The sequence below is a fragment of the Lutzomyia longipalpis genome, chromosome 1 (genome assembly GCF_024334085.1).
Source record: "Lutzomyia longipalpis isolate SR_M1_2022 chromosome 1, ASM2433408v1".
Classification (NCBI taxonomy): domain Eukaryota; kingdom Metazoa; phylum Arthropoda; class Insecta; order Diptera; family Psychodidae; genus Lutzomyia; species Lutzomyia longipalpis.
The window spans coordinates 39,498,110-39,518,663 of record NC_074707.1 but is presented as its reverse complement, the minus strand read 5'-3'; the positions used below and the strand labels follow the sequence as shown (position 1 = coordinate 39,518,663).

General features: G+C 39.2%; 5 protein-coding genes across 12 annotated transcripts in view; 4 read left to right on the top strand and 1 right to left on the bottom strand.

The window, feature by feature from the left end:
• The first annotated feature begins 57 nt into the window (after positions 1-57).
• Positions 58-2,329, top strand: LOC129787291 (zinc finger protein 652-like). The gene is made up of 3 exons (XM_055822751.1): positions 58-279; positions 516-1,309; positions 1,374-2,329. Exons 1-3 carry the CDS (start codon positions 148-150, stop codon positions 2,290-2,292), a joined length of 1,845 nt encoding a protein of 614 aa, XP_055678726.1. The 5' UTR covers positions 58-147; the 3' UTR covers positions 2,293-2,329.
• Positions 2,330-2,449: 120 nt separating this feature from the next.
• Positions 2,450-4,545, top strand: LOC129787289 (zinc finger protein 69 homolog). The gene is made up of 3 exons (XM_055822748.1): positions 2,450-2,664; positions 2,735-3,504; positions 3,562-4,545. Exons 1-3 carry the CDS (start codon positions 2,542-2,544, stop codon positions 4,448-4,450), a joined length of 1,782 nt encoding a protein of 593 aa, XP_055678723.1. The 5' UTR covers positions 2,450-2,541; the 3' UTR covers positions 4,451-4,545.
• A 360-nt stretch (positions 4,546-4,905) lies between these two features.
• LOC129787280 (E3 ubiquitin-protein ligase HRD1) lies at positions 4,906-9,168 on the top strand. Its single transcript, XM_055822737.1, has 6 exons — positions 4,906-6,399; positions 6,465-6,521; positions 6,594-6,782; positions 6,848-7,227; positions 7,737-8,373; positions 8,540-9,168. Exons 1-6 carry the CDS (start codon positions 6,271-6,273, stop codon positions 8,984-8,986), a joined length of 1,839 nt encoding a protein of 612 aa, XP_055678712.1. The 5' UTR covers positions 4,906-6,270; the 3' UTR covers positions 8,987-9,168.
• A 4-nt stretch (positions 9,169-9,172) lies between these two features.
• On the bottom strand, positions 9,173-13,178 carry LOC129787284 (cyclin-dependent kinase-like 1). The gene is made up of 5 exons (XM_055822743.1): positions 13,107-13,178; positions 12,997-13,038; positions 10,884-11,703; positions 9,515-9,646; positions 9,173-9,375 (listed from the first exon to the last, which is right to left on the bottom strand). The coding sequence occupies exons 1-5, from the start codon at positions 13,130-13,132 to the stop codon at positions 9,277-9,279; spliced, it is 1,119 nt and encodes a 372-aa protein (XP_055678718.1). The 5' UTR covers positions 13,133-13,178; the 3' UTR covers positions 9,173-9,276.
• A 43-nt stretch (positions 13,179-13,221) lies between these two features.
• LOC129787283 (cell growth regulator with RING finger domain protein 1-like) overlaps positions 13,222-20,554 on the top strand; it is a 35,917-nt gene continuing 28,584 nt past the window's right edge. Inside the window, exons 1-2 of one of the 8 annotated variants that reach the window (XR_008750208.1) lie at positions 13,222-14,400; positions 15,540-16,261. The gene's annotated coding sequence lies outside the window, so the exon portion shown is untranslated. Of the gene's footprint in view, positions 14,401-15,339; positions 16,933-20,554 lie in introns of all 8 variants that reach the window. The other 7 variants (XR_008750209.1, XR_008750213.1, XR_008750211.1 and 4 more) reach the window with 7 other exon arrangements.

Genomic DNA, 20,554 nt, shown 5'->3' with positions numbered 1-20,554 from the left:
TCTGTTTACATTCCACGCAAACGTACTGAAACTTCCGCAGAAATCGTCTCGATGGTAGACCAACTTACGCTACGGGGTTTAGGTGGAAAAAGTTTGTTGTTTTGATTTGTTTTGATTTGTTTTTTGTGAAATTTTGCTCTGAAAGTCATGGAGAAAAAGTACAAAATTGTAGGAAAATTGGAAACACAACATAATAGTCTTACGGTGTCTGTGAAAAAGCCACAAATGCAAATAAAAATTGCTAATTTGGAGAAAAGTAAAGATTTGGACAAAAATAAGGTTAGATTTGTGTACAAAATGTCAAAATTTCCATTCCCCTTAGGTTTCACTGTGATTGAAAATTCCCAAAATTTCAGTAACGAATTATTTTTTCATTATTTTTGTAATAAAATATTTAATTTTTGTGCTGTATTTTTAATTGCCTTTAAAAATTACTTTTTTTTTATTAATAAATATTTTTAAAACCCTTCTAATTGTTTTAATATTATAACTGAATTTTCTTTGGGAAAATCCAGAAAATCTCAAATAATTCACCCAAGAAACAAACCGCATCACAGAGCACTTCAGCAAAGCAAGCCGCAACGATGAAAGAATTCAAGTGTCTCGTGTGTAACATAGTTTTCATGAACCGAAACCTCTTGTTGAAGCACCTGAATATCTCACATGGTGTTCCCCTGCTAAAATGCGATTTATGTAGTGATCAATTTGCTGACTTGGTGTACCTGAAACGCCACAAAATGAATGTACATAGGAATGAAAAGAGACAACCACAAAAACTTATCACAACTAAGCGACATGAGCAAATTGATGAAGAATTAAGTGATGATAATGAAGATGTTGAAGACATCACGTCAGATACTTCAAACTTACAAGATCAAAGCCCTGGTAAGGAAAGTAACAACAAAATTCTGAGTGATCGTTCAAAGTCACGTGAATTCCTAAAGAAAGAATCATCTGATCAAGAAGATCAGTTTGAGGTACTTGAAGAAACAAATGAGTACGAAAATGATGAAACAAACCAAAATGATTCATGGTGGGATGCTCACTACAGAGAGTCATCTGAAGAAGACACAAAGGTTTTAGAAACGCAGAAAAAGTCTAGGCCAGTGACCAAAGTCTTGAAGCGCAAGAACGAATCAACAGGTAGACTACAAATGTTTGGAAGGAAGAGAGGTCGACCTACGGAGGCTATGTTGGCGGAATGGAAACGAAAGCGAACTGAATACATAGAAGCTGACGTCAAAAAAGTTGTGAACGTTGACAGAAAGCCGAATCATTCCTTGGATCAAGGAACAGAAACCTCAGAAAAGTAAGTCCATTAGTTAAAAAAAAAATGTTTTTTCTTCAATAATATATTAAAATTCTTATTACAGAAAACGCAAAAAGCGCGTTAGCAAGAAGGAGCCGAAGGAACCCAAAGAATATTCGGGAATGTGCCAGATATGTGGGGAAATCAAAGTATGTCTTGCAGCACATATACGGAAAGTCCATGCGGAATCAAGCACTTGCCCCCATTGCTGTCGTAAAATCATAGCCAATGATTCTAAACCTCATGAATGCACCAAAAAGCGTCTTTCGTATAAATGCATCTGTGGTGAAGAATTTGTGATCAAGGAGCAAATGCAGGGGCATTTGTTGGATAAAAATTCAACAGAACACGGAGTACAGTGTTGGCATTGTGAGGCTTCATTCGACGATATACAGTTGTACCTGGATCATCAAGAAGAAGCGCATCCGGCACCATTCATATGTGATATCTGTCACAAAGGATTCTACAAGAAACCTCATCTACAGATGCACGTGTACTATATACATCTAATAGAGCGAGAAATTAAAAAGTGCAACGTATGTGGAGCCGATTGTGCAGGTGAGAGAAGTCTAAAGAGGCACATATCACGTGTTCATCGAAATACAGGCAGAATAGCATGTGAGATTTGCAACCTGAGCTGCTACGACAGACACACCCTCAAGCGACATATGGATAATAAACACAGTGCTAATAAGAAGTTCATCTGCGACGTGTGCAAGAAGGATTTTGCCACAGCCGATGCCCTCAAGTACCATTTTACAATTCACACAGGAGAACGACCGTATCCTTGTCCCTTTTGTCCAAAGTCATTTAAAGTTAATTCTGAGCTGAGGAAGCACTACAGGGCACACAAGGATCTCACAGTAAAGTGTCCCTCATGCAATATCTACTGCCTCAATGAAGAAGACCTCAGGAAGCACATACGGCGTTTTCCGGCACATGATGTTGCGAACAAAACTTATGTAGTGGAAGAAATTGAGTGAAAGGAAACTTTGTTTTAAATAAATAATTTAAAACTTATTTTGAACTTTTTTTTTTTAATTTCTTTTCAATTTTTCAATCCTAAAATTGGAAAAAAAAACGATCATAAAAGAAAAGATAAATTTCATTTCAAAAATACATTTCAAATGAAAGTTTCATATCTTGCAGAAAGCCTATTTTTCTTGACAAAACAAGCGTCTTTGGGCTTTTATTGTTTTTATCTTAATTTCCCCTAATATTCACGAGAAAAAATGTTCCAGGTTGTTGGAAAATTAGAGACAAAGTATAATAGTCTCACAGTTTCTGTGAAAAGGCATAGGACGCCGGGAAAAGTGGAAAATACCCCGAAGAAAATTCGCATCATACAAAATGAGGTTAGAGTCATTGTTTTGTTGTCATTTTTTCTGCAATTTTCTCACAAATTCCTTTTTTCTTTTAATTTAGAATCCTCCAGTTATTAGCAGAACTCCTGTCAAGGTTGTTATTCCAAAGAAAACATCTACTCCAGTACCTGTTACCCTAACTAGAGCATCTGTAGCACCAATTTCAACGCTGATTGCCGAAACTGTCTCACCAAGGAGGCCCCAACAAGTGCCGCAAATGCCCCAAATTGCAACTAAAACAGTTGTAAAGACTGAGAGTGCTGAGAGGAAGTTTTGGTGCTTTCCATGCAACATTGCCTACAGCTACAAGAATCTCCTCCTGAAGCACCTGAACACCATTCACGGAGTTGCTCTGCTCAAGTGTGATTTCTGTAATGAGCACTTTGCTGATTCCGCCTACCGGGAGCGACACATCACCCAAGTTCACATACGCTTCCCCACAGAGACACCTCAGCAGCTTCCCACTGAGGATGTCAATGAAGAAAATGAAGAGATGTACGATGAACAGGTGGAATGGCTGGAGCAGGACAATGATGAGGAGTACGAGGTGAAAGTTGAACCTGATCCACCAACATCAGATGATGAGCTGCTTGACATGTCCCAATCATCGCAATTTAGCGTCGCGAACAATGAATTAAGTCCACTCCGTGAGAAAATGCAAATGCGAAGCAAATTGACGATGTATGGGAATAAGAAGGGACGCCCGACGAAGGAAATGGTGCAGGAGTGGAAGAAGAGGCGACTTGAGAGGCAGGAAAAAGTTGATGAAGGTGCTGAAGGTGATGTAAAGAATGAAGAATGGTGGGCACAGCCAAAGGAAATTCCTGATCCGTAAGTAAAAGTTTTAGAATATTAAAGAATCTTATTAAACTTATTTGTTTTTAATAGAAAAAAGTACGGCCTGAAGGATAGAGCAAGGATGTGCCACATTTGCGGGGAAATGAAAGTCTCCCTGAGTGCCCATTTGCGGAAGGTTCACACAGAGTTCAAAAACTGCCCGACCTGCAGTGGAAAGATCTACGAAGGTGAAACATCCCCCCATAAGTGCTACACAAGAAGGCCCACGTATTTGTGCTCCTGTGGCGTGGAGTACAACGTCCGGGAGCACATGCACGGGCACATGCTTGAGAAGAATTCCACAAAACATGAGATTCAATGCATCAACTGTGAAGCAACATTCAGGGACTTTCTTCTCTATCACGAACATCAGGATGAGGCTCACCCATCGCCATTCCTCTGCAACGTCTGTGGGAAGCAGTTCAACAAGAAGGCCAACCTCAAGTCTCACATGTACAGTATTCACGTGATGGAGAAGCCAATAATTAAGTGCGAAATCTGTGGGGCAGAGTGCAAAGGGACACGGAATCACAAGAGACACGTTATGTACGTCCACAGGAAGGCCACGAGGATCAATTGCGAGATCTGCAATATAAGTATCTTTGACAAAATCTCCCTAAGGCGGCATATGAACTACAAGCACGGCTTGAAGAAGGAATTCGTCTGCAATGTGTGCAAAAAGGACTTTGCAACAGCTGATGCCCTGCGGTATCATCTTACAATCCACACTGGGGATCGACCCTACCCGTGTCCCTTCTGCCCGAAATCCTTCAAGATTAATTCCGAACTGAGGAAGCACTACAGAGCGCACAAAGAGCTCACAGTTAAGTGCCCTTCATGCAGCCTCTATTGCCTCAATGAGGAGGATCTCCGGAAGCACATTCGGCGCTTCCCATCGCATGACATCACTCATGTCTATGTGGAGGAAGTTGATGAATAGAATCGACGGGATTGGATAAAATTCCCTAGAAAATATTTAAAGATTCTGAATTCAAAATTTTTTAACAATAAAGACAAAAAATTGTGGCTTCTTAACACTTGGAGGACCCTACATATGGCACAACGCGAAGGATCAAATTGGTACAAAGTACCAGTTGATAAAATATGCTCAATAATTAATTATTATTCAGTTTATTGAACGAGGATCGAAAGTTTCACAAATTCTCGATCCCCTTCAAGCATTCCTGCACCTAATTACTAAATATTTAATTAAGAAAATCGTCACTGAAAAAAAATTGCGTAGAATCAATGCAAAAATGCCAATTCAAACGACTTTTTTAGCTGCAGTTTTGCTTAATTTATTATTGCGCCTAAATCATCACAAACTTTGATTCTTCAAGTAACTTTTTAGTCACTTCCGGCAATAAAATTATTCCATATTAATGATTTTCACCCAGGAAAAGTGAACAAGAAAACTTTTTTTTGGGAAATATGGGGAAACATAACCTCAAAACCATGGCTAAAATGTATGGGATTTTGACTGGTAGTTATTACCAATTTGATCCTCCGCGTTGGATTCTGACTTTGACCTCAATTATCTTCCAAAGAAAAGACTTTTTTAGAGATTTTCTTTTTGCTATCTGAAAGTAATTAAAATTCCCTACACATAGATACTGTAACGGCTGGGGGTGTTTTCCAGAGGGAGACCGAAGGAGATTAAGAACACTGACTTTCCACGGTACACAATTACATTTATTCCGTCTATTGCACATAAAGTTTGTCGCCCGGTGTATTGGTGGCGATTTCAATAACGCGTCGCTTGAAGAGCGAGCGAGAGAGCACTGTGTCGTCATCACTACGGTGTGGCATTTCCGGAAGGGTGAATGGTAATTCTCACGAAGGAAGGGAAGCTCCTGCTTCCCCCTGATGGCATAAGGCGTGACCCGATGAAGGGTGAAAGCCGAAAGTGCCACCAAAAGGACGTCTTCATCGACGAGGCCGGAGGCACTCCACGTGGCGGCCAGAGATTGTCCGGGAAGGCGGCCTGAGGGCCTCGGTGGGGAGACATTCCCCAATGGCAGGGCCCCACGGGTCTCTGGCGATAATGGGGCGCACATCAGTAGCGTGGGCGTTAGCGGTTGGGCTAGAACGTGGGCATGCTGAGGCACCAAGGGCCACGTGGAAGTTCTCGATGGGCAAGTGGCGTCGAGGGGCGTCTGGAGGTGCCGGAGACGCCTGTAGAGTTTCCTCACAATGCGTAGCTTCCTTGAGGGTAGTTCCGGAAGGTCCTTGCGCACTTCACGTAGAATATTTGCTCACTCACTTTGCTCGCGTGCGCGCGTTACGATAGACCAAGGCAGACCCTTTCTATTCGATTCGTGTTCTTTTCTCTTGGCTCTCATGAACCGTACGTCAATCCGGTTCTGCAACTTTCGTGATGATTTGCTACTCACTCTCCAAAAGGGGCGCTCGTAACAATACTAAATTCATCAAGATAAGTCCAATAGATTTTATTCTATGACAATTTTAAGATTCAAATTGGTACCAAGTACCAGTTTTGTCCTTCGGTGTTAAAAGCATTTTTTTAAACAGTCCCACATTCACTCAATTTGGCCTCAAACATTCATTTAAACATTGCGCAAGTTTTGTTTAGTGGGATGAAGGTTTTTTATGGAACGTGCCAGCTGGGTTTAAATCACTTTTTGACGTCTGACGTGTACTTTTGTTTTTCCGCGAGCTCTCCCAGCAATTTTGCATCATTTTCGCAACATTAACATATTTTTCGAGAGTATCAGCCTCCTGGCTGCACAAATCCTCAAGATGCGCTCTGTGGGAGTGTCTCTGGTGACGTTGGGGCTCACGGCGGCTGTAATTGGGAATGCGTACTATCAGAAGAAACAGTTTTATCCATCTGTCGTCTACATCACGAAATCCAATCCTAGTATGGCGGTAAGATATGGTCAGGAAGCACCCCTAGATGGCAGGGAATCACCCAGATCTTATGCTCCTTTCAGGTTATCTACATCCAATCAATGGTGCTCGTTTTGATGCTGGGGAAACTCATGCGAAAGGTAAAAGAAAAAAAAAGCTGCGACAATGGAGAGGTCATTCCGGGAATTTCGATTTACGGTTACAAATTGCAGGTTTTCCTGGGAACATTGCGAGCAGCTGAATTTGAACACCTTATGGAGAGATTTTGGTACGCCCTGACGGAAACCTGCCTCGCCTTTACTGTCTTTCGTGATGATTTCAATCCGAAATTCATTGCACTCTTCACGGTTCTCCTATTTCTCAAGTCATTCCACTGGCTGGCTGAGGATCGCGTGGACTACGTGAGTCCTCAAAAGATGAAGAAGGAACATTGTAGATCCTAATTTCTGATTTTTTTCTCCTTCAGATGGAAAGAAGTCCCGTGATCGGATGGCTCTTCCACGTCAGAGTGGCCGCATTGGTGTCCTTTTTGGGTATTCTTGACTACATGATGCTCACATACGCCTACAATTCCACCATCTCCAAAGGAGCTTCCGTACAGCTTGTCTTTGGCTTTGAATACGCCATCCTCGTCACAATGGTCACCAATACGACCATCAAATACTTCCTCCATGCCATGGAATTGCGTTCGGAGAGCCCATGGGAGAACAAGGCGGTCTTCCTTCTCTACACGGAGCTCATTATTGGCCTCATCCGCGTCGTTTTCTACGTACTTTTTGTCGTCATAATGGTCAGGACCTACACACTGCCTCTCTTTGCTTTCCGACCAATGTACTACACAATCAGGTGAGTCCTTGGGATGCTTCTTTTAACTACTTACTTGAGGAAGCCGCAACTTTCCATTTTAGACCTTCTCCGCTTAGCCTTGAGCTTCACTTCACTTTTTTGGGTCTATCAAAGAGGTTGATAAGTAATATTTTCAAAGGAACTGCTCTATTTCTTCTCTAATTCATCTTTTCGTTGATTCTTGAAAAATATCTTCAAGAAGTCTTCAAATTACTTCTAATCGTAATTCTCTAATTCCTAGAAATTAAATAAAACCCTCAATTTGTTCGTCCCTCCATCCACCAACAATTAAATTGTCCGCCCCTCCTTTTTATTTGCTAAAGCGTATTTCAGAAGAGTTTTTCATTGGTAAAGCGTGTAAAGCGATAAGCGGCTCAGATCAGTGATAAAATTCTCTCATTGAACTTCAGCAGATTTTTTCTTCTTTTTTTTTGTGTGTGCGTTGCTCCAGTGGGAGATGTGAAAAGTAATTCAAGAGGAACCTTCTGTTCTCTTTCTGTGCTCTGTAGGAACTTCAAAAAGGCCCTAAATGACGTGATCCTGTCACGTAGAGCCATACGCAACATGAACACCCTGTATCCGGATGCAACACCCGAAGAGCTCCAAATGTCCGATAATATTTGCATCATCTGCCGGGAGGACATGGTGAGTCACTCGAAGAAGCTACCCTGTGGGCATATCTTCCACACGGCCTGCCTGCGATCGTGGTTCCAGCGCCAGCAGACATGCCCAACATGTCGTCTCAATATTCTGCGAACACCCGTGCCAGCAGCTCCGGCGGCCCCACAGGCTGCCCGGATTGTTCCGAATGCTGGCAATCGACCAGCTCAGCCGGGGAATGCACAAGTGCCACAGGGTGCCAATCCAGTGGCTCCTGGACAACCACCAATCGGGGGAATTCCCGTCTTCCCACCAAATGTGGCTGCCGGGGCACAGGGAGCACCCGCAGCAACGGGAACTTCTGCAGCTTTCCCACCTTTCCTGCCACCACCCATTGGTGGTGCAGCCCCAATGGCTGGATTCCCCATGATGGCACCCTATCTTGTACCTCCACCACCAATGCCACCCTCCCTGGACACGCTAACGGATGAGGAACTCGTTGCTCTCGAAGGTACAGAAAGGAGGAATGTTGAAGCTAGAATCAAGGTGAGTTCCAATCCATTTTTTTTTTAAACCATTCAAAGTGATTTTTAATGGACTTTCCCACTGTGCATTAATGATAAGATAGGAAAATAACCAAAATATAATTGTTTGAGTGTACTTTGCGTGTTCTTGAGCAATAAATGGTTTATTTAATTTGTCTTTCACACAGCTCCTTCGGAATATTCAAACAATGCTGGATGCTTCGGTGATCCTGATGAATCAGTACTCAGCCATAAATACGCAATTTCCTCTGGGGAATAACGTTCTCCCCGTGCCAGGTACGTCAGCAACGACGACAGCAGCTCCTCAGCCAGAGCCTCCCGTGGATGCTGCAGTTGCGTCAACTTCTGCAACACCCGAGAGAGTGCCTGAAAGGCCTCCAGCTGATGGGGAGAGCACCACAAAGGCGAGTACATCGAAGGTGGATGAGAATGTAGTTAAATTGGAGGATATCGGAAGCGAAGAGCCAAGCATACGCACCGAGGATCCTGGGACGAGTCAGGTGGGCTTTGCTGAAATCATCCCTGTTGCTGAGACATCAGAAATGTCGGAATTGCGTCAGAGGCGACTGCAGAAATTTCAGCCGAGTGATAAAGGTGAAACTAAGTCCGATTGATGGTGAGACCACGATTTATTCTTTTGATCTTTATTATTATTATCTGAAATCTATAAATTATATCGCGCCCACTGTGAGGATGATTTTCTTCTTTTTTTTTTGGTCAAAGAACGTAAAACAAAAATTATTATATTATTGAAGATGAAGAAAATAACATTTTAAGATGAAAGAGCTACACCAAAGAGATTTTTTTCTTTCACAATTATTTTATTCATTCCATCAACAAAATCAACATGTTTTTACACAAAAAAAAAGGAGTGCGCGGGAGATTTGCCGTGGAATTTGTAATCTCAAATGGTCGGTAAATGTTGCTCAGATCGCAAAATCACATTTTTCTGCGGTATTCGCACTTCTTGGTTGGGACCGGGCAACAAGGAGGGCAGCGAGCTCTGCAAAGTCGTTGCAATATTTACAAAAGAACATTTGGTTTTTGTTTATTTAACAGAGAGAAAAAATAAAGAGAATTTCGTCAATTTTGTGGAGAGAGAAAAGTAAATTTCAGAGAAGAACACAAAATTCACTAGACACCTTAACCTTCTCCCGTGCTGGAGATTTGGCGGCAATTGTTGATCCCATTTTTGCGGCATAATCCTCAAAATAGGCATGCGTTGAGAGTTTCTCGCAGCTCCATCGTTTTCCGGGATCCTTATCCAGGCATTTCTATGATAAAATAAAGGGAATTTAAATCCTTTTTATTCCTTTTGAATGAGGGATGATTGTAGGAGGAAATTGAAGTGAGAACTAAAAGAACTTTTCTTGGCCAGAAAGGATTTTCCTCAAAGATTCATAAAGTTATGAATTTTTTAAACGAAAATTCAAATTCTTTAGGGGAGACCCGGGCAAAAAAGATTCCCCAAGGGCAAGAGAATTTCCTCGATAAGTCATTTTCATAGGAAATTTCCTGGCCTACAACTTTGTCTCAGATCGCTTTTCCCTATCTCCACGGGAAATATGAGTTTTCGAGCTTTTCCTGAACCCTTCTGTTTCTGACTTTTTTTTTAAAACTCGGCGGGTAAATATTGTCATCAGTGGGGTAAATAAAGTCGGTGGAATTTTCCGACATTTCCAATGATTTTCCACCTGAGAGATTGATAGTAGTTGATAGCTAAACTTCTCACCTTTTGATCCGCAACAAGGAATTTCACTTTTATACCCACTAAAACAGAGAATTTTGCGATTTTCTCAATCACCCCATTTTGCAACAAATGGTTAGAAAATATGTCAAAAACAAATAATTGTACCTACAGAAAACTTATTAAAGGTTAGTGAAAAATACACCTAGGCAACGTTTTCTACATTAACCCAGCTAGTGAGAAAAATTATCAGATTGGAAAATCGCTAAAAGAAAAGTTTCAGAGAACGATTTTCTTCAATACACAAAAGTTTGGGAAATAGGCCCAAAATTTTATTTTTTTTATTCCTAAACTATTGCTCGTATAATCTCCAAATTGCAGTCAAGTATTGAAGGTTGGTAGAGCTTTCCATCATAATTTTTTAAGATTTTTCCGAATTATAATTTGGGAGAAATTGGCATTTGAAAATTTTCAACTGACTTTTTTTACCCCGGTCTCGCTATCAATTAAAACGTTTAAGAACAAGACGAAGGGTCCAATAAGTCCAAGAATAGGTACCTTTGACCTTTCAATGCCACTTCAATTACCCCTAAATGTAACAATGTTAATGTGCAGCTAATGCAGCGTGCAGAAGGGGTGAAAAGGAAAACTGGAAAAACTTTTTCATGAGTAGTGAAGCATAAAAAATTCATAAAGCATCCAATTTCAATGAGAGAGAGGGGTACATCCCCCCTTTGGGAGCAGACAGAATGAATCTCGTTTCATCTGCCCACGCAACGGGGCAGGGCATGCATAAAAGATGAACTAGCCGCGCGGCGACTTACCTTGAGGAAATCGATCATGAGGGGGTTCTGGAGGGTGCGTGGCGGCATTTTGGATTCGAGTGTCTCAATTGTGGGCGGTATGGGTAGCGTGACCCCCTTGAAGAAGTCATTCTGGCTGAAGATGGTGAGATGCCGCGGCAGGAGGTCACCCAGGGTGCGTCGTATGAGGTAGAGCTGATCCACATCACTACGGCCCGGCCAGAGGGCTTCCCCACGCACGAGTTCTGCAAAGACACACCCTATGGCCCAAACATCCACCGGAGTACCGTACTGCGTGTCCCCGACGAGAAGTTCAGGGGCACGATACCATCGTGTAGCAACGTAGTCTGTATAATTCTCCCCAGGGGTCAGCATCCGGGCAAAGCCAAAGTCACACAGCTTCACCTGCCCCTGGGCAGTAAGCAAGATATTCTCTGGCTTTATGTCACGATGGAGGCACCCCTGACGATGGCAGTACGCCACCCCGAGAAGTGTCTGGTATGTGATTTGTTTTGTAAGATTATCCGGACATCCCTGCGGATGCCGTTCCAATTCATGCAAGACTGTGTGCTCACAGAACTCAAAGACAAGATGCAAACGCCGCTTGCGACGAAAAACCTCCAGCAGGCAGACAAGATTGGGATGTTTGAGATTCTTCAGCAGGCGAATTTCACGCAGAGCAATCTTCCGAATGGCCGGATCATCCTCAGACTCCACGAACTTCTTCACAGCCACCAATTCTCCGGAATCTCGGTCGCGGCATTTGTAGACAATACCATAGGAGCCCTCACCGAGCCTCGAAAGCTTCTCATATCGATCCATGCGGCTACTCCCTCGTGACCTGCCGGACGATTCATATCAATTTTCCAACTCACAGGCTATTTTCGCACTTCCCCCTTAAATTATTCTTAGGGCGCACGTGGGTGTGGAAAAATTGCAGATGGGGATGGGAAATGGTTTTCGGAAGTTATTTCTTTACAGAGTTAAGGAAGGGTTCAATGAATTTGTGTTGGGAGCTTATTTTTTACAGCTCGTGTTTCGTGTATATTGAAAGTGATATCGATAACTCACAGAGGGACGCAGTGTAGGAATTTCCGCAGCAGGATCCTCCAGGAAGGGTGAGGAGAGGAGTATTGCACTTCAATAAAATATAACTATGCGGGGGTTGAAAGGGGTGAATGTTTGAGGAATTTATTTATTTGTTTTTTGTGTGATTTGAGCAAGTGTAAAAAATTCTTTTTTAGGGATCATGTTTTGCCTGTATTGCTCCCTAAAATTCCTGAATAGGGTGGGAGTTTCTTTGGGGATTTTATTCAATTTTTTGGTAGCTCATTGGGGTGCTTTGAAGGTAAGAATTAAGGAAAATTAGACATTAATCTAATCCAAGATAAAGAAAATTAATAAAATTTTACTTTAAAAAATATTTAACTTTTTCCTTTCATTTGAATTTTATTTTTTAAGGATTTTAATCATTTATTTTCCCTTATTCTCTCTTAATTTATTCATGCAATCAGAGCAAAGCTAACCAAAGCACAAACATCAATAATTCATCTAACAAAAATGATCATTAATCCACCCCCGCAACAACCCTTAATTAGCATATACAAGGTATACAAAGTCAAGGCTTAAGGTTAAACCTCCATGGCCCTACGTAGTAATCAATTTTCCTTCTTAATTTGCAAAATAATTCCCAGAAAATATTTTAATGTCCTTAAAACTTCCACGAAGTGAGAAAACATTTTAGGAGAGGTCCTTGCAAGGACGATGTGAAGGAATTTTAATATTCTGACGGACTTTTGCATAAATTTTCCTGCAATTTGCTATACATACAGGAGGGAAAATCGATGCCGCATGAACACCTATTTTGGACACACGGCACGAGAAGAAATTATGAAGGAGTCACGAAAGACATGGTCAATCATTTTCTCATAAAGACAAGAGGAGGACTACAGCACTCTTCACTCTTAATGACCTTTCGAAAGTTAGCAGAATAAATCGATAGAAAGGACACAAGGAATGGACAACTCCAACTGACCAAATGTTAAAGCTCTGCGATTTCCCACGGATTTTTTCTTTGAATATTTGTTTGTGGAGCTTTTAGGGCACTTTGAGGGATTTTCTGCACTTTACTTACCTCCTCGGCAGAAGCGGCAAATGATTACCAAAAAGCCACAACCTGCAGGATATAAAAGAAGCAAATTAAAATGGGATTTTTCAGGAGTTTTCCTTAAGGATTTTTCTCACCGTTTCTCTCCAAACCATTTGTCCATTACCTAATTGAACAAGGGGAGAAAGCAAACTATGGGTTTTTTATGCTCCACCACTAAAGGCACACCTTATCCTTTCTTGTTGTTATTTGCTTGTAGACTAGGCAACGGTCAGGATACAACTGCTCCACCGCTGTTCAACCTGATGGATTTTTGCTTGACTCGGTGTGCACTTTAATTTTCCACGCGCGACGCATTTTCCCGTAGCATGACTTGGAAAATCAATTGCATCTCTTCATGCGTAGGTGTTCTCAATGAATTTTATAGCAGAGAAAGAAGTTTTCTCTTTTATTCTTATTGGAAAATTTGGGAAATTGAGTTGGAAAATGTTCTCGGGAATCGATTAATTTTGTCCGTTAAAAAAATCACTCAACATGCTGCATTTAAATTTTCCGCCAAGTGGGAATTGTGGAAACTGAATGAGGTGAGATGGTATCGTGTAGAAATAGCTCCGTCTCACTCCTGCGTTTTGTAGTCGAGTGGAGTTGTGTGTGGAAAAAAAATTTAAATTAATTTTTTGTAAGAAAAACCCAATTTCTTTGAAAAATTCTACGGAAAACGCGAGAAAATTGCACAAATTTCCGTGCAAGTGAAACAGAAACAGTCACGTTCGATTGAGAGAATCAAGGTGAGATGGCATGAGAAAATATATCTTTGTCTCACTTCCTCTCCATTCACCAACAGCGCCAAAAAAATACCGCGGTGGTTTTCGAAATTATCGTTTTTGTCAACAAATCGCGAAAAAACTTCGAGAAAATGTTGTTGAATTTTCCCATTAAAAATCAAGTGATTGTGTAAAGTGAATGAAGTTTCCAATTGCAAAATCAATTACCTAAATAATCGGGAGAAAGGTAATGCTTTTTGTTTCTGTAGCTAATCCAATTTTTGACGCACAAAATCACACGAAAAGTAAACAGACAAAAACGCAATAAGATTTTTCATCTGCCAAAAAAAGAATTTTCACGGTCCAGGAAAAACTCGCGTAAAATAAATAATCAGCAAAAAATAAAGTGCCACCAAGCATTGCGAGTTGATCATGAAATGCTCGTATGATTGATGCACGAAAAAACAATGAGAGGAAGTCATGGGAGTTCACGCGAGCCAGTGTTTTGAGGGAACCCCACCAGAATGTGTCCCCTGCCCGCTGTCCGGAAGGTTCTGCGTGACTTGCCGTGATCGTGCAGAGCCCCCCAGATGTGGGCTCTAAATTGCAGTCAAATACCACGGAAAGGTCATCATATTGCAGAGAGGCCCTTAAAAAGCATGTCAAGGTGCAATAAAATCAATGGGTTCAATTTATATTTCATAAAGTTCTCTCCTCAAGAACTATGCAAGAATATTGCTAAAAAGCTTGATTCTTTGAGTTATAAAAAAGCTCTATAATTGAAAGAATCTTCAAATATTTCTTACAGAATATTCCATTGAAAATTAAGAAGATTCCTTGACTTCTTTGGTGGCTATTCCAAGAAACATTCTCTTTAGTTCTAAAGGCTATTTTGGAATAATTTTAGAAATTCATCAATTGGAATTAAATGAAATATTCAGAATAATTTAATTCTGTTCTATTCTAAAGAAAATCTAAAGACCAAGAGTACGGCATAACGGCACGGACCTATGGAGCAATACTTTTTCGTAGGTTCCTAATTAATTTAAAATTCTTAGAAAATATTCAATCTTCAGGATCTTAAGAAGCTTCAAATTTATTAGGTTTCCGTGTTTTTCCATCTACGGAAAATACTTGTAAGGAAATATTTTAATTAGGAATTCTTTGCACCCTCCCATTAAGCTCTGTAACAACTTAGAATTTTAATTAGGAAGTTACATAAGATTACGAAAGAACAAACTAATTATCACACTTTTTTTAAAGTTGATTTACTTTAATTTAAAGGTAAAACAATATTAAAGTCTTTTACGTCTTTTACTTTTTAATTTTCTCAACTTTAGCCCCTGATGAAGGTCGCAATAAAATATATAAAAAGATTGAGAAAACTTTAATAACATTCTAGAGATTCTTTCTATTTACTCTATATGATTTATTGTATAGAAAGGTCAAAAATTAATTTTTAAAAGCTTTCAAGATTTTAATAATTTTTTTCTTATTAACAATCCGGAAATATTGCTTGGAATTGTTGTGCTACGTCGTAAAAATAATAGCAGATGCTTCTCTAACAACCAATAAAAGGTATTTACATTAGAATCTTTATCTTCAGGTGTCATCTGATTTTATCACAATGTCAAGTATCACCACAGCCGAGGGCTCTCTTCCTCTCTAATTATTATTTATGCATAGCCTAGCCACCCACATAGCAATGGATCTATCACTGTAGGGAATGCACGCGAGCTGACCCATTAAGATTAAATTAAAAGCGTCTCTCTCTCTCGCATTTCACGCTCTCTCTGTGTATTGCAGGTGAGTCACACAATAAGCGATCTCCAGTGCATCCGGAGGAAGACTCCGTAGTTTAAAACACCCGGGGCTCATGCGAGATGAAAATGCCACTCGCCCACCGGAATGACGACGGTGTCAGAGACCAACGATGCATGTGCGAGAGGAAAAATCGAGAAAGGTTGTGAATTGTATAGAGCCGTGTGGCGCTTATTGCAAAACCATTCGCTCAATTCCATCCGCGAGTGTTGTGGTGAAGGCATCGCAATCGAGTGGCGGAGTCGCGCTCAGAGCCCGCGCCAGTTGGTTCACGATCGTTCATCTGAACAGTTGGAGGAATTTTTTTTATAAAATAATACTTTTGGAGTCTCCGCGATCTGGGAGCTTCTGTAGAAGTTGTTTTTTTTTTTATCTTGTGCGTTTGAATCATCAATTTTTAATCGTGCGCGTGATCCTTTTGTGCTACAAAGGAACTTTATATAGATGGATTGGATGAGGAGTGATCTTGTTTTCTTGTGAACAGCGCAGGACAAAACAGAGATTTTGTTTTTTTTTAATTATAAACTTTATAGTTGATATTTCGACACGGCAATTCGAGAAAGGTTTTTTGTAGTGGCGAAAAAGCCGTGTAATTTCAAATATATATAAAATTGCCGAGTGTGTGGACTCACAGTGTGGGGCTGTTCTTACAATATTGTACAGTGCTGTGTGGCAATAGACACGACAAAACGAGAGTGTGGCACTTGGTAAATAAGGAGATATTTTACCATTGAGCGCAATTTCATTTTTTTTCTATATATTTTCGTCATCTTGGTGTTTTTTTTAAATCTTATTTCAAAGTGTTTTGTCTCATTTACCTTTCCCGTCTTGTCAGCCAGCATCACTCTCTCGTGAGATTTTTTTGCAAAAATATATTAAAATTTTTTTGTAGAGTTTTATTCTTATTTTTTGTTGTTAATTAACAATTTTCTAGGCAATAAAATAAAGCTGTTTTAGGCTTTTTAAATGTCCTTCAACGTCTTTGAAACACCTGAAACAGCGGAAATTTTAAGTAAATGTAATTTTTTATCTTTAAAGCTCATAAGAGTCAAGAAAGCCGGCTCGAATTCTCTTATACTCAGACTCTATGCATAGAGAAATGTTAATGGCAAAGTGAAGAATTTTCATTCTTCGCATCATGTAAATGTTGCAAGAGAATTGAGAAAGAAAATTGCATAGTTAATTGGTATTATTATTTTATTTTTATCTCTCATAGTGGTTTTTACTTGGTGATTCTTGTAATTTTTTTTTATTACCATTATTACTTAATATGATTGAATATTTAAATTTAAAATACCTTTTCATGTTAAATATACTTCCTTAAACTTAAGTATAGAGAGTGAAGAATGCGGACAAGACATGTTAAGATTGTCAATGGGTGAAATTCACCATTCAGACAGTCTTAAGAAATCTTAAGAATTCTTAAGATTTCTTAAGTTTTCTTAAGAAAAACTTAAGATTTCTTAAGAAAAGTTAAGAAAACTTAAGAAAAGTTAAGAAAACTTCAGATTTTTTAAGAAAAGTTAAGAAAACTTAAGAAAAGTTAAGATTTCTTAAGTTAGACTGAATTAGAAGGCTAAATGTAATATTTTTTGATGATTTTTAAGATTTTCGATGTCTTAAGACTATCAAGAGCATTTTTTTAAACTTAAGAATAGAAAATGGTACTTACTTATCAATTTAAAAAAAAACAAAACGCTATTTTTAAAGACAAATTCAAGTGTAGTAAGGTGTTCTTTTTTTTTCATTTTTATACCTTTTTTTCTGCTAAAGAATTGAACTAACTGACACTCAAAAGCACGGCTAAAAATTATCATAATTTTCCCAAAACATTTTCCTGAGTGACTTTTCCCAAAACACCCCCGGAAAATTCTTCAGAAGCATTCAGTGCTCTTTCAGCAAGTCTTAAGAATTTTTAAGCAAAGTTCAGTGCATGATGATTTGCTTAAAGCGAATTTTCGCGTTTTTCACGTGAAAAGTCGCGAATTTTCCACCAAGAATTTTCATAAACTGATGGAAAAAATTGGAAAAATATTTTCCTGAGTGACTTTCCCCAAAACACCCCCGGAAAATTCTTCAGAAGCATTCAGTGCTCTTTCAGCAAGTCTTAAGAATTCTTAAGCAAAGTTCAGTGCATGATGATTTGCTTAAAGCGAATTTTCGCGTTTTTCACGTCAAAAGTCGCTAATTTTCCACCAAGAATTTTCATAAACTGATGGAAAAAATTGGAAAAATATTTTCCTGAGTGACTTTCCCCAAAACACCCCCGGAAAATTCTTCAGAAGCATTCAGTGCTCTTTCAGCAAGTCTTAAGAATTCTTAAGCAAAGTTCAGTGCATGATGATTTGCTTAAAGCGAATTTTCGCGTTTTTCACGTGAAAAGTCGCTAATTTTCCACCAAGAATTTTCATAAACTGATGGAAAAAATTGGAAAAATATTTTCCTGAGTGACTTTCCCCAAAACACCCCCGGAAAATTCTTCAGAAGCATTCAGTGCTCTTTCAGCAAGTCTTAAGAATTCTTAAGCAAAGTTCAGTGCATGATGATTTGCTTAAAGCGAATTTTCGCGTTTTTCACGTCAAAAGTCGCTAATTTTCCACCAAGAATTTTCATAAACTGATGGAAAAAATTGGAAAAATATTTTCCTGAGTGACTTTCCCCAAAACACCCCCGGAAAATTCTTCAGAAGCATTCAGTGCTCTTTCAGCAAGTCTTAAGAATTCTTAAGCAAAGTTCAGTGCATGATGATTTGCTTAAAGCGAATTTTCGCGTTTTTCACGTGAAAAGTCGCTAATTTTCCACCAAGAATTTTCATAAACTGATGGAAAAAATTGGAAAAATATTTTCCTGAGTGACTTTCCCCAAAACACCCCCGGAAAATTCTTCAGAAGCATTCAGTGCTCTTTCAGCAAGTCTTAAGAATTCTTAAGCAAAGTTCAGTGCATGATGATTTGCTTAAAGCGAATTTTCGCGTTTTTCACGTGAAAAGTCGCTAATTTTCCACCAAGAATTTTCATAAACTGATGGAAAAAATTGGAAAAATATTTTCCTGAGTGACTTTCCCCAAAACACCCCCGGAAAATTCTTCAGAAGCATTCAGTGCTCTTTCAGCAAGTCTTAAGAATTCTTAAGCAAAGTTCAGTGCATGATGATTTGCTTAAAGCGAATTTTCGCGTTTTTCACGTCAAAAGTCGCTAATTTTCCACCAAGAATTTTCATAAACTGATGGAAAAAATTGGAAAAATATTTTCCTGAGTGACTTTCCCCAAAACACCCCCGGAAAATTCTTCAGAAGCATTCAGTGCTCTTTCAGCAAGTCTTAAGAATTTTTAAGCAAAGTTCAGTGCATGATGATTTGCTTAAAGCGAATTTTCGCGTTTTTCACGTGAAAAGTCGCGAATTTTCCACCAAGAATTTTCATAAACTGATGGAAAAAATTGGAAAAATATTTTCCTGAGTGACTTTCCCCAAAACACCCCCGGAAAATTCTTCAGAAGCATTCAGTGCTCTTTCAGCAAGTCTTAAGAATTCTTAAGCAAAGTTCAGTGCATGATGATTTGCTTAAAGCGAATTTTCGCGTTTTTCACGTCAAAAGTCGCTAATTTTCCACCAAGAATTTTCATAAACTTATGGAAAAAATTGGAAAAATATTTTCCTGAGTGACTTTCCCCAAAACACCCCCGGAAAATTCTTCAGAAGCATTCAGTGCTCTTTCAGCAAGTCTTAAGAATTTTTAAGCAAAGTTCAGTGCATGATGATTTGCTTAAAGCGAATTTTCGCGTTTTTCACGTGAAAAGTCGCGAATTTTCCACCAAGAATTTTCATAAACTGATGGAAAAAATTGGAAAAATATTTTCCTGAGTGACTTTCCCCAAAACACCCCCGGAAAATTCTTCAGAAGCATTCAGTGCTCTTTCAGCAAGTCTTAAGAATTCTTAAGCAAAGTTCAGTGCATGATGATTTGCTTAAAGCGAATTTTCGCGTTTTTCACGTCAAAAGTCGCTAATTTTCCACCAAGAATTTTCATAAACTGATGGAAAAAATTGGAAAAATATTTTCCTGAGTGACTTTCCCCAAAACACCCCCGGAAAATTCTTCAGAAGCATTCAGTGCTCTTTCAGCAAGTCTTAAGAATTCTTAAGCAAAGTTCAGTGCATGATGATTTGCTTAAAGCGAATTTTCGCGTTTTTCACGTGAAAAGTCGCTAATTTTCCACCAAGAATTTTCATAAACTGATGGAAAAAATTGGAAAAATATTTTCCTGAGTGACTTTCCCCAAAACACCCCCGGAAAATTCTTCAGAAGCATTCAGTGCTCTTTCAGCAAGTCTTAAGAATTCTTAAGTAATCTTAAGACTGTCATCAGTGCATGATGATTTGCTTAAGATTGCTTCTTGCATTTTTTATCTAATTTTTCCCTTGGTTATCTGCGGCCATGAACCTCAAATACGTAATTTTGTTTTATATTTTGCCTCATTATTATTCCTGGAATAGAATGTACATTGACGGATTGGTATTTCCTGCTGCTTATTTAGGAGAATATGGTGATCTCTCCACATCCAAATGATGGGGATGCTAGTTTAAGAAGTTTACGGTTTCTTGATAGATTTGTGATCATTACGCATTGGCAATGATGTAGTGACCTCAGGATTGGGAATCTCATTCCAGGAATATCAAGTTCTAGATAATTTGGGGATGCTGGCGTCAAAAAGTTGGATTTCTGGCGGATTTGTTGTTGCTTCTTATTTTTAAATCTTATAAATTTTATAAATCATGGTGTTCCACAACGATTTTAATGCGTCAAAATTGATTTTTGAGGAGTATTAGAAGACACAAAATTGATTTTTTGTGTGAAATTCTGCTATCTGTTGGATAAAAATGGTCATATCTCTGGTTTTATAAGACATACAGAAATTTATTGACTAGTTTTGGAAAGGTCTTGAAATAAGCTATAAGTTGACATATATTTCACTAATTTTCAAGGTCACCTCTAGAACATTT

Coding starts and splice junctions, on each gene's coding strand:
- LOC129787291 (XM_055822751.1), top strand. CDS start 148: ATGGAGAAAAAGTACAAAATTGTAGGAAAATTGGAAACACAACATAAT. Junction 280..515: donor AAGATTTGGACAAAAATAAG/GTTAGATTTGTG, acceptor GGGAAAATCCAG/AAAATCTCAAATAATTCACC. Junction 1,310..1,373: donor GGAACAGAAACCTCAGAAAA/GTAAGTCCATTA, acceptor TTCTTATTACAG/AAAACGCAAAAAGCGCGTTA.
- LOC129787289 (XM_055822748.1), top strand. CDS start 2,542: ATGTTCCAGGTTGTTGGAAAATTAGAGACAAAGTATAATAGTCTCACA. Junction 2,665..2,734: donor TTCGCATCATACAAAATGAG/GTTAGAGTCATT, acceptor CTTTTAATTTAG/AATCCTCCAGTTATTAGCAG. Junction 3,505..3,561: donor CCAAAGGAAATTCCTGATCC/GTAAGTAAAAGT, acceptor TGTTTTTAATAG/AAAAAAGTACGGCCTGAAGG.
- LOC129787280 (XM_055822737.1), top strand. CDS start 6,271: ATGCGCTCTGTGGGAGTGTCTCTGGTGACGTTGGGGCTCACGGCGGCT. Junction 6,783..6,847: donor CTGAGGATCGCGTGGACTAC/GTGAGTCCTCAA, acceptor TTTCTCCTTCAG/ATGGAAAGAAGTCCCGTGAT. Junction 7,228..7,736: donor CCAATGTACTACACAATCAG/GTGAGTCCTTGG, acceptor TGTGCTCTGTAG/GAACTTCAAAAAGGCCCTAA.
- LOC129787284 (XM_055822743.1), bottom strand. CDS start 13,132: ATGGACAAATGGTTTGGAGAGAAACG. Junction 13,039..13,106: donor AAATGGTTTGGAGAGAAACG/GTGAGAAAAATC, acceptor TATATCCTGCAG/GTTGTGGCTTTTTGGTAATC. Junction 9,647..10,883: donor TCATGATCGATTTCCTCAAG/GTAAGTCGCCGC, acceptor ATTTTATCATAG/AAATGCCTGGATAAGGATCC.